The sequence below is a fragment of the Salarias fasciatus genome, chromosome 18, assembly GCF_902148845.1.
Source record: "Salarias fasciatus chromosome 18, fSalaFa1.1, whole genome shotgun sequence".
Taxonomy (NCBI): Eukaryota; Metazoa; Chordata; class Actinopteri; order Blenniiformes; family Blenniidae; genus Salarias; species Salarias fasciatus.
This window is the reverse complement of record NC_043762.1, coordinates 31270436-31287697: the sequence shown is the minus strand read 5'-3', so window position 1 is coordinate 31287697 and position 17262 is coordinate 31270436. Positions and strand designations below refer to the sequence as shown.

The 17262-nt window shown below is 42.3% G+C and overlaps 1 protein-coding gene across 2 annotated transcripts in view; it reads left to right on the top strand.

Annotated features, from left to right (window-relative positions):
• The first annotated feature begins 1904 nt into the window (after positions 1 to 1904).
• The window catches only part of LOC115405395 (macrophage mannose receptor 1-like), a 38719-nt gene continuing 23361 nt past the window's right edge, over positions 1905 to 17262 (top strand). For both annotated transcript variants that reach the window (XM_030114961.1, XM_030114962.1), the window contains exons 1-8: positions 1905 to 2050; positions 2437 to 2793; positions 3089 to 3259; positions 3372 to 3527; positions 4153 to 4263; positions 5370 to 5507; positions 5608 to 5784; positions 13929 to 14083. In XM_030114961.1, the coding sequence (XP_029970821.1) occupies positions 1945 to 2050; positions 2437 to 2793; positions 3089 to 3259; positions 3372 to 3527; positions 4153 to 4263; positions 5370 to 5507; positions 5608 to 5784; positions 13929 to 14083 (1371 nt within the window). In that variant the 5' untranslated portion in view covers positions 1905 to 1944. The remainder of the gene's footprint in view (positions 2051 to 2436; positions 2794 to 3088; positions 3260 to 3371; positions 3528 to 4152; positions 4264 to 5369; positions 5508 to 5607; positions 5785 to 13928; positions 14084 to 17262) is intronic.

Sequence of the window (17262 nt, the reverse complement as noted above, 5' to 3'; positions counted from 1 at the left end):
ATATCCTTGGAGAAATGTTTATGCCTAAATATCTCATGTTTCCAGACTGCATTGTAGCATTGGGTATACTTTGTAAATCACAGTTTATAGGCATGGCTGTAGTCTTAGACCAGTTGATAGAATAGTCAGATATTAGTGAGGAGTTGTCAATAAGTGTGATTGTCTGGGAGAAAGAGGTTTGAGAGTTCTGCAGGAAAAGCAATACATCATCTGCATAAAGACTTATTTTATGTTCTATCTTATTGTTAGCCAGGATCCCTCTGATGTCTTTATTTTGTCTTATAGCAGCTGCCAGAGGTTCGATAAAGATGGCAAACAGTGAGGAGAGAGTGGACAGCCCTGTCTGGTTCCTCGCTGCAGACAGAAGCTTGGAGAAGTCTGCTCGTTAGTCTTTACACATGCAGCTGGGTTGTTATATAAGATTTTGATCCAGTCTTTGAAAGACGTCCCAAACCCAAATCTGGTTAATGTCACAAATAAAAATTCCCAGTTTACTAGATTAAAGGCTTTTTCGGCATCTAAAGGTATAACTATGGATTCTAGATTATGTATTGTATGTATTATCTATTAAATTAACTAATCTTTGCATGTTAGTGGATGAATGTCTACTTTTAATAAACCCTGTTTGGTCAGGATCTATCGTATCTGCCCCTCTCTGAACTGCTTACTATCAGGCAACTTGCCTTGCTTCTGCCATCCAAACAAAAACCTTTTACAACTTTTGCAGAACAAAAATGGGCTTATTTGTATTTATTTTATGTACAGATAAGAGATTAATGATGTGAATTCTGTTGAGCCAGTAGACTGGACTCGTCTTTTCTTCAGCTGCTCATCAATAACAAATCCTTCATAAATTCTTCCACTAAAAACGCTGTTGTTGTTTTGCTGGAAAAATGTGGAGAGGGGGAGCCTGCAGTGAGGAGGCATGGCCTCTGGAGCTTCTGCTGGAAAATGAAATGCCAGCCAGCAGGCGAGCTTTCTGGGGCTGCTGGGTGACTTTGTTGGGCTTGGCGTGGAGAATGGAGCTTGCAGAGGCCTTTACTCTGCTACTGCTGCTGTTTTTAAAAGCGCTGCCCACACACCTGGTGCCAATGCCACTGATTCCTGCCTATGTTATTGAAAAAAAAAATCTCATTTGAAAATCAGCATGTTTTTCTATAAGATCTGTCAATATTGTATGCATTGCTGGGTTTTTCACTAATGCACCGTATCTGCGTAGTGGTGAATAATGACATTAGAACATGTTCCACAAGCTTGGGCCAAGGTTCAACAGTAGAGATTCTCTATGTTGTGTATTTCTGGCAGCAAAAAAAATCAGTGTTTTCATAAAGTGATTGGGAAATCTTCCCAAACCTATGGCGTGATTTACAAATGCAGTGAATCATTTTCACAAGCATAGAAAAAAAAGAATCAAATAACCACAGACATGTTAATGTATTTTAGGAGGAAGCTGAAGTACACAAAGAGAAGCACACAGGCAAAGGAAGAATATGTAAACTCAGCAAAGCCAGATGAAAAGTGTAAATGAGAACACAATCTTCTAATCAGCCAAAGTCAAATTGATGGGAAAACATCACTCAGAACTACAGCTGTGGAACTCCTCGGTTGGCAAAAGCTTTTATTTGTAAGAACTACGCCACTGTGGTCTGCCATATCTGAATTTAACGGTTTAAATTGAGTATCTCAGGGTGAGCACGTATCTTTTTTCAATGGACAGGGAAGTGAATGGGGCCATTTCATGCAACTTCTGGACTGTGACATCCGTGCGAGCAAGAAACTTCCTTCCTCCCCCGTCACTCCAGGAACACAGTGTTGAAATGTGCCAATCTGAAACATGACACTTTGTCAATGAAAGTCAAAGGAGCAAAAGACCCTGTCAGTGCTCTTAAGACGGCCCTGTTCTCATTGCCTGGCTCATAAGTCATCTGCCTGCAGTGTGGAACGATGTCTGCTGTTGTGAGACTTATCAGAAGAACGCTGGCACAGACCAGACCTGTGCTGGCCCTGTTCATCTTCATTTTACCACTGCTTCAGTGCACAGCAACAAATGGTGAAGTATCAGCTTAATGTGTTATTATGTCTATATTTTCAATGTGTGATGCCAAATTTTTTCAAAAGGTTCTTCAATATACAGATTTTGTTCCTGATATCATTAACCAGTGGATTTTTCTTTTGAAACAGGAAGTCAGTCAAAATGTTTTCTCTTTAGTGATGCAAATTTTATTGTGTAAAAATGTAATGAAATAAATCAACATGTCAATATTACAGCTTTGTAAATAGTTTGGTGAATTAACCTTTTGTCAGTCTTTTTTACTGAAATAGGAAATGATTTTGTTGTGAGAATTAAGTGAAAAACATTTCCTCTGCAAACATATTTCTGCAATGAAAACACACTGAATTGATGAGCATTTTCTTTCTGTGAATTTCTCTCTACAGACTCTCCATTTTCACTTACCAACAAGGCCACGGGGTTTTGTCTGGTGAAAAAAGCTAATCGTTGCCTAGATGTACGCTGGACAACTGGCGGGCGGCTTTTTGTGACCTCAACTAAGAAGTGTCTTGGCGCTCAAGGCAAGAGCGTCGGGAGCGAAGTGAGCCTGTACGACTGTGACGACAAGAACGACCTCCAAAAGTGGGAATGTCGGAATGGGACGCTGATTGCACTCAAAAACCAACAACTTTACATCGAAGTCAGAGTGGATGAATCCATTGCCCTCTCTCGAACTGTCGGCCCAAACAACTACCTGACCATCACAGGGACGTCTTCCGGGGCTTGCACCAGAACTCACAGAGGTGAATTCAATTCAAATGAAAGTTTATTGTCATGTTTCCACTGTGAAGACTTCCAGTCCATTGTGAATCTGAAATCTGTGTTACTTGACAGCCACTGTAGTTCAGCTACCAGTGAGCCATACTTTTAACTGTCAAACCACAAAGAGCTCATTTCAAATATCATGTAAAGATAAACAGCAAAATAAAGCTTTGTTTTGATTAGGTGGTCATTATCACAAATACACCCGTCTTTAATCTGATTTCTTTCAAGGTGTTTGATTTGGTTTGATCAACCTCTGACTTTTCCTCTTTCTAGAACTTTACACCATTGAGGGAAATGCATTCGGTAAGATTTGCATGTTTCCCTTTATGTACAAGGACCGTTGGTTTGGAGACTGCACCACATTTGACTCCTCTTCCAAACGATACTGGTGTGCGGTCGAGACCAAATATGAACATGAGCAGTGGGGATACTGTCCAACCTCTTGTGAGTATGACATCTTGAAAAAGTGGCTTTATTTTGGCTAGGGTGATGTGAATGCAAGAATCATTTCTAGCTCTGTGATATTTGAGAGGTGTTTTGTTCTGTCAATACACAGCCACAGACCACTGGGCCAAAAACCTGGTAACGGGAGCATATTACCAGATTAATGGTCAGGCTGCTCTGACTTGGGCCCAGGCTCAAACCAGCTGCAATCAGCAGGCGGCCTCCTTAGTGAGCATCACTGATCCCAACCAGCAAGCTTTCATCTCAGGTAAATGTCTTTGGTATTCTTTATTTTTATTAAGTATTCAGTTTTCTCGATGGAGAAGTTCACATTAGTATTGTTTCTTGCTTTAAAGTTTTTTTTTTTAATACTAGCATTCAACAAGCTTGACATCTACACAACTCAAAGAAAAAAATCTCAATTTAAAAAGTCGCAGGGACTCATGGCCCCATCATATGTGATAAGACCAAAGTGGACAGTTGGGTCACTGCTCAGTTTCACCATTTGTCAATCACACAAAAAACTTTAAGGCACAACAGAAAACTGTGTCTGAAAATGTAACGTGTTAGACCAGCAATGAAAAAAAGTACTTTCGACAGTGCGGTTTTTCATTTCCATTTAAATCACTACCTTCTTATCAGGTGTCAAAAAATATGCTTTTTGTTATTGAAATAATAAAACAAATGGATTGGAGTTATTATTATTTTTATCCAGACTGCCAGACTGACACATTCTCCAAAAACCAAAATACCTCTGTTGTGTTTTCATGCACCAGGAGCGTTTCTTTGTGCTTCTTCTGTTTTCTCCAGACTTGATATTAAGCAATGAAAAAGAGGAACAAAATCTTTACTCCATCTCTTTTTTTGTCCCTGTCTGTCACACAAACACACAGCACTGCTGGGATCAGGGAAAAAAAAGCTGTGGCTTGGGTTGGTTTTGAACCCTGAACATGGATGGCACTGGTCTGATGAAAAGCCTTATCGGTATCTGAGGTGGGATGCTGGTAAGTCCTCACAGAAAAAGGTCTCTTTTGCAAATCTTTAACATTTCTGCGCCACAGATATTTGTACAAAAGAAAAAAAAGAAAAAAAAAGAAGGAACGGAAAAAATGCAGTTGTAAGCAAAGTCAGGGAAACTTGACCGGAACAAAATATGAGATGTCAGTAATGACGCTTGTGGCAGTGGTGAAAGAGTAATCAAACTCATTTCAATGAAGCTGGAAATACAGCTATTTCCCTTTGAGTCATTGCAAAGTTCAATTGTAAACGACGATCCACTTATGAAAAGTCAGCATCATTCAGGCTGGTCCAACTTTTACACTTTGTAAGGTGACTTCAAGGGCCATGTATTTGACTCCAGTGTTCTATTGAGCCCATATTTTCATCAGTTTGCAGCTGGTTGGAACTGGTGAAGACTTTAAAGCATCTTCTTAATTGCATTTTCATTGGCATTGGATTGGACTAAGGACAACCTGCTTACTTCAATGAACTATTACTACATCTTGTGGTAGAAAATGGTACTACAACACTAATGCTCATTAATGGTGTAGCTCTCTGCTTCATGTAGCTCACGGTGATGACTGTTGGTAGTTGCCCAGAATATTTATCAGTGCACCACCCTCTTGTTTGCTGAGGGCACATTAGATGTGAGATTCCTGATTTTCTTGTTAACATTTAGTTGAGATTAAAGATTCCTATTTTCTAAGGCTCCATTCAGAAAATACCACGTGCTGTATCACAAAAACATTTGTTGAAGATTGGTTGAAGATATATTATACTCTCAAGGAGCCTCAACAAAAATGAAGGACAGGTTGAAACCACAGGTCTAATGCCACCACATATAAATGTCCATGAAAAAATGTGCACTTCATATGGATAGCTACGATGATAATCATGTGTGTTATTATGTGTGTGACTGAATATTGTCATATCTCATTAGGAGTGCAAGTTCTTACAATACAGTAAATGGACTGAAGGCCTGATTTAAAAGATTTGCACTTTCATAACATCAGACTTGATATGGTGATCTTCTGATTGGTACAATGAAGAAAACACAAGCTGTTGCAAGGACATCATGTTACAAATATGACACTGTATCAAACGGTTTTAGGAAATCCACTTCACAATCCAGGACACAACTGTGCGATTCTCGACTCCTCTGGTCAGCACTCCTGGCAAAGTTCAACCTGCAGCAAGAAACTGGGTTACATCTGCTACAAAGAGGGTTCTCCCCCTGCTCCTCCACACTGTAAGCAATACCACAGCATTTCCCGAGACAGCTCATTCACCAGAGATGATCCAACTTTCTGTCTAGATTCTTTCTATTCTAATCTTTTTTACACCAAAAGTTGAGACAGGCTTTTGTGCCAGTCCTTGGATCCCTTACAATGGCCACTGTTTCCATCTCCATCGTCCTGTGCAATCCTGGCCCGACGCTCGGAGAGAGTGCCGAAAGGAAGGAGGCGACCTCGTGAGCATTCGCAACGTGGAGGACCAGAGCTTTGTCATCACTCAGCTGGGATATGGTATGAGACATCCTGAAAATATAAGCACAATCAAAGAATCCCCAAAATATAATCATTTCACACTACAGAAATTTAGCATTTTCTCCATTATAATGTGTCTTCATCAACTTTGGAAAAAAAAAAAACTAAGAACAAACAAAACAAACAAAATCTACAATTTCTGTTTCATTTCATCAAAATCAATTGTTGACAACTTTGAATTTTTTTCCATGATTAATTTATCATGGGCTTTTTTCTTTCTGTCTTTTTTTTTTTTTTTTTAAAGAAATACACTTTTCTATTCGCTTATACAAAGCAGTTCAACATCACATATTTTGTACAATTATAGTAAACACATATAGAATTAAAAGCAATAAATTAGCCCAAAAAGTACAGTGCAGTAAATGTCTCCTTTATATGTATATAGACGGAGAGTTTAATCTATTGGAACTCCTAAGAAACCTTGTGATGAGACTGAAGTTAAGAGATTTCACTATATATTATTTGCATGGCATTCAGGAAAAGTTGTTTGAATATATGGAATGAAACCTTGAATGTACGGTTGAAGTTTGAATATATTGAGTGAAATGACTGTCGCCACCTTGTAGTTTTGTATGTGAAGATGTTGCTGTTGCTGGGAGGTCACAATCACCAGGCTTTATTGTAAAGTTAGTCTAGGTTAAAGTTTAATAGACGCTCTCTGAGCAGACTCGCGTCATGCACGACCTGAAAAGTTTATTTAAATCTTATTTCCACTGCAGTCCGCTGTCTGTGTGACTTGCTCAAGGCTGACTGTGTGTCGCCGATCATCAAATACATTCTCTACAAAAGACTGCACTGCATCATGAATGTGAGTGACTGACTCTTACTGGATCTAAACAATATACGGAGAGCTTCTGATGAACAGATTGATCCTCAGTCCTGGAGAAGTGCAGCGTCAGCGCGCAGTGCCGTTAGACAGAGATTCATTGTATTTGTGGCAGAGAGGACCTCTGCTGGTCCTGACTGCTTTTCATTTTGAGGCCAACATTTGTCAAACACTGTCCGGTCACATTCAGGCAGCTTTAATGTGAAGCAACTGTTAATTCACAATTTTTACTGAAATAAGTAAAGAGACAACACATTGAGACACCAAAAATAATGTGACCCTTATATAATGTAAAACTTATTCTTAGCGATGTTGTTTTCCTTCTATACAATTGGAAACAGAAATAACTGAAAATGTGTCTAACTGTCCGTATCTCTCACATATTTCCCCTCCATTAAATCACTGTTAATGATACTGAGCTGCTGCTGTTTAAACCTGAACACACAGAGGTGTTCTGTTAACTGTTTTACAGAGAAGACTCCCTGTTAGCAGGGATATTAAGAGCTGCTTTTCACACTTCTCGGTCCACAGAGCAACTCACACTACTCCACCAGTTCTAAACTGGTGATTTGTGTATATATAAAATATGCTTATTTAAAGCTGGTGTCTGGAGTTTCTGTTCGTTTCCAACGTATGAATCATTTTTCAACAGAGCTTCAATGTGTCAGTCTGGTTCCATACTACAATATCATATTAGCATAAAGCAATATAAAAATGTATTTATGAGCTCCGCCTTCGTCTCATAGACCCCCATGTTATCCGAAAAAGCGCCGGTCAGCTTCAGCCAATAGATTTCGAGCTTCCTCATTCTCGTGTTGTCAATCAAAGTGTGGAGCAGCCAGAGAGCACGGCCGCTCGCCCAGCAGAGGAGAGTTAGCTCTGCAGCAGATATATCCACCGTCTGCTGAACATCCACCGTAAACAGCTAAACATGGAGGATGCTGCAGGACTGGAGGCTCTCATTTTCACCCGACGGATAATAGCGTGCACAATTAAAGGGGCGTGGCTTGGTCGCTCATGAAAGCAGAGGGAGGGCGGAGCCTGACACGTTGGATTAAAAAAAACCCTCTCTCTTTCAAAACTCCGGACACGAGCTTTAAAGCCTGGCTATTCCTACCTCCCCTGTACTGGTCCAGATTGAACACTGGGGCTGTGGCCCACAGCTGGAGGGTTGAAGCCGTATGGCAAGCCGTTTTAACATTTAATGCCCAGACTGGATATTCGCGAAAGATATCTGTAATTCAGTTCTTCCTAGTCGAAAAGAACGATAGAGATATCAACAACTCTATTTCTCCTATCCGAAACTATCATTTCAGATATCCACAAATACATTCTTCCTAGGAGAAATGACGTCACTTTTGCCATTCATGTGTGTGTGCTACGTCATTTCGCCTATCCATAACTCAGTTGTAGATATCTGCAATATGAGTTACGGATATCTGCAATTGAATTACGGATAGTCAAAATTCCAATTCCAGATATCTCCAACCCCTCCTCAGTTACAGATATCTACATGTTTCTTTATGGATATCCACAACTCAGTTTTGACTAGGCGGAATTTGTTGTAGATATCTTAAATTAAAGTAACGCCTAGTCAAAATAATGTTGTAGATATCTCAAATGGGAATTACGGATTGGCAAAACTTGATTGTAGATATCTAAAATTATGATGGAGATATCTTCAATTCATTTTGATAGATATATCTAAAACATGGAGATATCTGTAACTACAATTCTGCCTAGGCGAAATGGAATTAAAGATATCTTGAATGACAGTTTTGACTAGACAAAATGACGTTGCAGATATCCATAATGTCGTGCAATTTCTCCTCCCACTTTCAGGCGGAAAGCGGGGAAATGCTAATTTGAACCGAATGTGTAGCGTGGCTCGAGGCGAAGTTGCCCTCCGCTACACATTTAATTTGAATTTCTGTTATTTTGGTTTTGTAAAGAGGGAAAATCTGTATTTTAACACCACAGTTGATACATTCAGGGCTTCTGTGTGTGTTCCCTTCTCTGAGTGTAATCACGTGAGACTATCCCTATACCCGAACACACCGTGTAGTGAACGCGCCCTCTACTGGTCAGAGTTAGACACTGCTTTATATAACAACAGTTCTTAATCCACTAATGGCTCTAAATGCCACAAATGCGCCTCACAGACAAACCTCGGTTTTCCACGGCCGGTACATTTGTGTAAATGAACGTTCGCAGCTCATCTAAGCAGGCTATAAGCGCATTTTTTGTGTCCGGCGACAGCAAATGTTCAGTTCGTTCTGCTTTGACAGCTTTGGACAGCACGACGCTCTCTCTCCCCGCAGACGCCCTGACTGAGGGCTCGTTCTACTCCGTGGCATTTTTGTACAACATTGTTTAATACTGCCGCCATGGAAAGCTTCATTTGCCATAAGCTTCCTGTTTTTTCTGGCAGGGTTGGGAAGTTACGCATTTCTGGATATCTGAAATAGAGCAACGTCATTCCGACACGTCATAGTGACATTTAAGATATCTTTAACTTACATTTCGCCTAGTGGAAACTGAATTACGGATATCTGTAATTGTCATTTAGGATATGTGATGCGTTTCATGACATTTCAGTGACGTCATTAGAGATATCTAAATCTCAGTTTCGACTAGACGAAACTGAGATTTAGATCAGTTCTTTCGGATAGTCAAAACTACATTGTAGATATCTTTAATGAAAATTCCGGATATCCAAAATTCATTACGCCTAGTCAGAATGGAGTTGTGGATATCCGCAGTCTTCGTTCTGGATAGTGCAATCTAGGCATTAAATGTTAAAACGGCTTGCCATAGAAGCCATGAGGTTCACTTGACTAGAAGCTGCCTGGCCTGTAGGAGGTCTGCTGTGATTCAAAAGTAACCAAACTTCTTCATCCCAAGTCACTGTTCAGTCCTCCATGCATATAATTGTAGCAATGGAGGGGCTGCTGGTGGTATTTAGCACATAATGATCCATAATACAATTGAATATGCTATTCTTTCCTGTGCACACAAGGGGGCGCAGAAAACTAGGAGATACAATCAATATATTCAAACTCATATATATATATATATATATATATATATATATATATATATATATATATATATATATAGTTATGCGTCCGGTACAATTACAAGTTACTTGTCAAAAAATGTAATCAGTAACTTACTAATTACTTCAATTAAAAAGTAACGTACCAGATTACTTTTAGTTACTTTTAGTTACTTCACGAGCAAACATAAAAAATAAAGACAGATACAAAGTGTCATCCTCACAGTGTATTGACAACTCTACACAGTAAACACTAATAAATGCTCTGAGTGTTCTGAACTCTGCTGAACTCTGTTCAGCCCCAGTTAATACCAACAACGTGACCTTTAACCTCTAAACCTACTGAGAATCTGACTTTCTTTCTTTCTGACTCAGGATCAGCTCCATCAGTCCAGACTGTGTTCCTCTAGTAGTTCTACAGTCCAGCAGCAGCAGGAGCCGCACTGACAGTGTTAACACACATTTCTACTGTATCCTCAGTCTGCTGTGTGGCTGTACTGCTGCAGGAGGAGCAGGGTGTCTTCAGGTCGGACATGCAGAGTATTTTTTCAAGAGTTCAGAGTTGATTCATTCCTCAGTGACAGAAGGAAACATGCAGTCTCCAGTAAATCCTCCATCCAGGATGAAGAGATTACTGCCTCCATCAGATTCTTCTGAGTTCAGCCTGGTGAGGCTGGTTAGCAGGTTACTGACTGGTTAGCAGGTTACTGACTGGTTACTGACAGGTTAGCAGGTTACTGACAGGTTAGCAGGTTACTGACTGGTTAGCAGGTTCCTGACAGGTTAGCAGGTTACTGACTGGTTACTGACAGGTTAGCAGGTTACTGACAGGTTAGCAGGTTACTGACTGGTTACTGACTGGTTAGCAGGTTACTGACTGGTTACTGACAGGTTAGCAGGTTACTGACTGGTTAGCAGGTTACTGACAGGTTAGCAGGTTACTGACTGGTTACTGACTGGTTAGCAGGTTACTGACTGGTTAGCAGGTTACTGACAGGTTAGCAGGTTCCTGACAGGTTAGCAGGTTACTGACAGGTTAGCAGGTTACTGACAGGTTAGCAGGCTAATAACACTTTAGCTTCACTGTGAGTCCAGGTGTGTTTCATACTGTAGATGTGTCTTCAGGTTTGATGAGTTCCTGGATGTTGAGAGCGTTTTCTCAGCTGGAGGCAGAGTTTACATTGTGCAGAGAAGTTCTGGCCTCATCTGACTTAAAGGTTTCCAGTCAAAGAAAGAGTTTCTCTCTGGAGCAGCCATGACTCCAGCAGCAGGTGGTAAAATTCACGGCATCGCCGGTTGTTTATTCACGGTTAAACATATCAGCAGAGCGGGAGGCTGCTCCGAGACAGCGGTCGATGCGGCGTCTATCATTTATATATCTACGGTGTCCATTGTTTATAGATGTACGATGTGGCGGTTTGTGCCGCAAAGTGCTGTAAAGTGTCACAGCGCGGATGTCTGTTGTTGCTGCTATATTCCGTCTGATTTTCAAAAGTAATCCCGCTCAGTAATCCGTGTTTTTACCAGAAGTACCTGTAACAAGATTACATATTTTTCGCGTTTACTGTAACAGATCACAGTTACAATATTTTTGTATCCTGATTACGTCACGCCATTACATGTAATCCATTACTCCCCAACCCTGTGCTGTATATATATATATGTGTGTGTGTGTGTGTTGGGGGCAATCTTCCAAAAGACTTTGTATTTTGGTATAAATGATATTTGATGAATTGTAAAGTTATTTATGTAACACACCCACATTTTGAATGGAATCGGCAGACTTCAAATGAGCCATTTTAATCGTGATTAATCACAATTAACTCCAGGATTTCGGTGCGATTAATCACGATTAAAAAATTTAATCAGGACTGTATACAGGACTGTCTCAGAAAATTAGAATATTGTGATAAAGTTCTTTATTTTCTGAAATGCAATTAAAAAAACAAAAATGTCATACATTCTGGATTCATTACAAATCAACTGAGATATTTCAAGCCTTTTATTATCTTAATATTGCTGATTATGGCTTACAGCTTAAGAAAACTCAAAAATCCTATCTCAAAATATTAGAATATCATGAAAAAGTATACTAGTAGGCTATTTAACTAATCACTTGAATCGTCTAAATGACTCGAAACACCTGCAAGTGTTTCCTGAGCCTTGAAAAACACTCAGCTTGGTTCAGTAAACTAAATCACAAGTATGGGGAAGACTGCTGATCTGACTGCTGTCCAGAGGACCATCATTGACACCCTCCATCAGGAGGGTAAGACACAAAAAGACATTTCTCAAAGAGCAGGCTGTTCACAGAGTGCAGTTTCAAAGCACATTCACAAAAAGTCTGTTGGAAGGGAGAAATGTGGCAGGAAACGCTGCACAGCCAAGAGAGATGACCGCAGGCTGAACAGCGTTGTGAAGAAGAGCCGCTTCCAGAATTTGGGGGAGCTTCAAAGACAGTGGACTGAAGCTGGAGTCCAGGTATCAAAAGCCGCTGTTCACAGACGTGTCCGGGAAATGGGCTACAATAGCCGTATTCCCATGGTCAAGCCACTTCTGGACTCAAGACAATGGAAAAAGCGTCTGACTTGGGCTGTGGAAAAGAAGCACTGGACAGTTGAAGAGTGGTCCAAAGTCCTCTTTTCAGACCAAAGCAAGTTTTGTATTTCATTTGGAAGTCAAGGCGCCAGAGTCTGGAGAAAGGCTGGAGAGGAGCAAAATCCAAGTTGCTTGAAATCCAGTGTGAAGTTCCCACAGTCAGCGATGGTTTGGAGCCATGTCAGCTGCTGGTGTTGGTCCACTGTGTCTCATCAAGTCCAGAGTAAATGCAGCTGTGTACCAAGAGATTTTAGAGCACTACATGCTTCCTTCTGCTGAACAGCTCTATGGAGATGATGATTTCATTTCCCAGCATGATCTGGCACCTGCCCACAGTGCCAAAACCACCAGTAACTGGTGTACTGACCATGGCATGACTGTCCTCCATTGGCCTGCCAATTCCCCTGACCTGAACCCCATTGAGAATTTGTGGGGTATTGTCAAGAAGAAGCTGAAAGACACCAGACCCAACAATGCAAATGAGCTAAAGGCCGCTACTGAAGCATCCTGGGCATCCATAACACCTCAGCAATGCCACAGGCTGACTGCCTCCATGCCACGCCGCATTGATGCAGGAATTCGTGCAAAAGGATTCCCAACCAAGTACTGAGTGCATTAATGGACATTTTCAAATGTTTGATTTTGTTTTGCTGTTATAATTTTGTTTTTTTACTTGGTCTGAGGAAATATTCTAATATTTTGAGATAGGATTTTTGAGTTTTCTTAAGCTGTAAGCCATAATCAGCAATATTAAAATAATAAAAGGCTTGAAATATCTCAGTTGAGTTGTAATCAATCCATACCAATCAATATGACATTTTTGTTTTTTTAATTGCATTTCAGAAAATAAAGAACTTTATCACAATATTCTAATTTTCTGAGACAGTCCTGTGTATATATATATATATATATATATATATATATATATATATATATATATATATATATATATATATATATATATATATATATATATACACACACACATATATGTCCTATGCTGTCTGGCCACACTCTCACCTGCCACTACTTTGCAGTCACTGATCTCCTTCAGATTACACCATCTGCACAAGAAGGAGTCTACCTGTGTGCTCCTACCTCCACCTGCCTTTTCTGGAAGAAAGTGTTCACTACAGCTATTTCCATTCTTTTTGCAAAGTCAACCAACATGTCCATTGAACTCTGTAACTTCTAGGGATACTCTGCATCACTTCATCAAGGTCCAACCAGAATTTCTCCCTCTCATCCAGCTCACATCCTTCCTGTGGAGCACATCCACTAGCAACATTGAACATCACACCTTTGATTTCTAGCTTCAGGCTCATCACTCAATCTGACACTCTTTTTACCTCCAGGACATTCCTAACAAACTCCTCCTTCAGGATAACTCCTACTCCATTTCTCTTCCAATCTACACCATGATAGAACAACTTGAATCCTGTTCCTAAATACAGTCCTCAAGTCCCTACTCTCAGTCATAGACTATTGGTGTTCCTCTTCTCTCTCTTCATACGAACACACCTCGCTCCCCTCCTTCTTCGACCTATTGATGAAAAAAATAATGAATCAATTCCGAGTGACTCTTAACAGTTCCAAGAGCAAGAGCTTTTAACCATGTGGTTTTCATGACATTTTCACCAGCATCCACTGATGAGCTTTGGATCGGGCTGAATGACAGGACAATCGAGGGGCTGTTTGACTGGAGCGACCACTCAGCTGTCAGCTTCACCAGCTGGAAATATGGAGAACCAGCGATATCCTCAGACACAGAGAACTGTGTTCTAATCACAGGCCAGGTGAGCCCCTGTTTTTAATCTCCCTTTTTCTCTGCATGCATACACACATACATGTACATATACAGTATATAGACTGTATTTTCGCCCTTCCTGAGCAGTATGTCCTTCAAGCTGGGATCTTCTACCAGAGTTCTGGGAGCTGGAGGGTTCTGCAGGATCTACCAGAGTCCTGGAGCTGGAGGGTTCTGCAGGATCTACCAGAGTCCTGGAGCTGGAGGGTTCTGCAGGATCTACCAGAGTCCTGGAGCTGGAGGGTTCTGCAGGATCTACCAGAGTCCTGGAGCTGGAGGGTTCTGCAGGATCTACCAGAGTCCTGGAGCTGGAGGGTTCTAGAGGATCTACCAGAGTCCTGGAGCTGGAGGGTTCTGCAGGATCTACCAGAGTCCTGGAGCTGGAGGGTTCTGCAGGATCTACCAGAGTCCTGGAGCTGGAGGGTTCTGCAGGATCTTAGCTGTTCCTAGCACTGCTCTTCTGGACAGAGATCCAGATGTGGTCCTGGTCTTTCCTGGAGCCATGCCTCCAGCTGCGGGGTTCCTGCCCCTCCCCCCATCACGACTGGACCACTGCTGCCCACATCTCCTCCAGGTGCTCTTTCAGTCCTGGGTGGTTCTTCAGTGGTTCCAGTTCCTTCTTTCTGATGTTCTGTCTCTGCGATTGCTACATTCATCACTGCTCTCTTCTCCTGGTTCTCCTCCACCACTATGTCAGACTGATCCTCCATCACCAGTTTGTTGGTCTGGATCTTCAAGTCCCTTAGGATCTTGGCTTGGTGGTTCTCCACCCCTTTCGGGGGGGTTCTCCATCGAGACTCTGGGTTCTCCAGTCCATACTCGGCACAGAGGTTCTGTAAACTCTGCTTCAGCCTGGTTCTGGTTCCATGTCTGCCTGTCCTGCAGCATCTGGTCCCCTGCTGTGATGGTCTGTACTGTTCCAGGGGTTCCTGTCTCAGTCTGGGTCTGGGGTCTGGTCTAGTCAGACCCACCCCGGGTTCTATTGATCTGGTGTTTAGGGGCTGTTCTTGTGCAGCCATGATCAGAGCCTCTGTTCTTTCAGTCCTGCCTTTTCCAACCACTGGAATGTTCTCTCTGTGTTCTGTCTGTGCTCTCTCCATATTCTCTCTGTGTTCTCTCTGTGTTCTCTCTCTGTCAGCCTCTTCTTCAGTCTGTGGTGGAACATGTCCTGTAGGGGTTTGTCTTCCCATGATCCTCCTCTGGCTCCTGGATCTCTCGGGGTTCCACTGTCTGAGCACTGTCTGCATTCACTGAGCAGGTTCTCACTGGGTCATGTTCTGGATGTGTTCTTCGAGGGAGGATGTTTCCTCCTGGATGCTGGCTTTGACCTTTGACCCTCCCCAGTCCTCGGCTTCCAGCCTCAGGACTCTGGACTTGGGGTGGAACCCTCCTGCTTTGTGAGGAGGTTCCTGGTCTTGATGTCGGTAGCTCGCATCTCTTCCAGTGTCCAGGGTATTATACCAGCTGGGTAATCTGATTACTGGTAGGACAGACGTGTTAATGGTCAGGATTTGATTCCTGCCATTCAGCTGACTGTTCAGGACCTGTCTCACCCTCTGGTGGGATCTGGCTGTGGCTGACCTCTGACCTCCAGGCTGCTTCATCCTGTGGTTCTCCAGGTATCTGTAGCTTCTTCCACATCTCTGACGTTGCCTTCAGGTGGTTCAGCCCTTCAGTAGTGACCGTCTTCCCTCTGCTTGATACCGTCCGTCCACACTGATCTAGTCCCAGAGACGTCCCCATGTCCCTGCTGGATGTCCTGGTGAGGTGGATCAGGGAGTCCATGTCCCTGCTGGATGTCCTGGTGAGGGGAATCAGGGAGTCCATGTCCCGCTCAGTCTTGGCTACAGCGTGATGTCGTCCATGTAGAGGAGGTGACTGATGATTGTTCCACTGTGGAACCAGTTCCCATATACACTCTTGGTGATGATCTTGTTGAGGGGGTTCAGGTCTCTGCAGAACAGCAGGGGGGACAGAGTGTCTCCTTGGCATACAGTATGTCACATCTGATGCTCACCTCTGCTCTGGCTTTCAGTCAGCTTCCAGAGTTGTCTTCATAGCCTCATTGAGTTTCCCAGGAAGGTTCTCAATTGCCTGTTGATGTTGCACAGTTTTAGGTATTCAAGTATCCATGTGTGTGGTCTCATATATATATATATATATATATATATATATATATATATGTATATGTACATACACACACACATATACCACCGACTAATTGAAGAAGTGGCTGACGTTGGGAAAACATACCAGTGGCTGGAAAAAGCTGGACTGAAGGCACTTGATGTCGGTAGCTCATCAAGTGCCTTCAGTCCAGCTTTTTCCAGCCACTGGTATGTTTTCCCAACGTCAGCCACTTCTTCAATTAGTCGGTGGTATATGTGTGTGTGTATGTACATATATGGCTGCACAAGAACAGGCCCTGAACACAAGATCAATAGACGCCAGGATCTACCACACCACACAAGACCCCAGGTGCAGACTGTGCAAAGAAGCCCCAGAGACAGTACAGCACATCACAGCAGGGGGTCAGATGCTGGCAGGCAAGGCAGACATGGAACGGCACAACCAGATAGCGGGCATCGTGTACAGGAACATATGTACCAGTGGCGATTGCTCTAAGACTGCAAGGGAAGCTCAACTTCCCCTAAAATATCAAAAAATAAGTGGTCCAATATTTACTGTTGTGTGAACATTTCATTGACTAAATATGCGCTACAACACGTTCATCTTTTGTTCAGAATCGGCTACTTATCTCAAGTAATTGACTCGGCTTTTTTCTCACTCCTCCTCGCAGCGGCACGGCGCTTTAAACAGCCGGACGCTGAGCGTCCATGCGGAAGCTAGAGTGGGTTGTTGTGCTGCAGTGAAACTGGACGCTCATTGGATAAAATACTGGGCTGGTCCCGCCCACGGACGCTCAGCGTCTCTGGGGGTCTATGGAAAATTGGGCTGGCCTGGACGCTGAGCTTCTGCATGGTGATTGGATGATCTGTGTGAAGCTTGATTGACAGCGAAATGAGCAAATCAGCGATCTTGAAGTAAAAAAAATGCACCAAAGCGCTTCTGAAGGTTTTCATTCTGTTGTGCTGAGTTGATTCGGAGGCTTTGCTGATCCCTGGAGACTTTATGTTTGTGAAAAACGACTAGCGTTGTGTTTGGAGA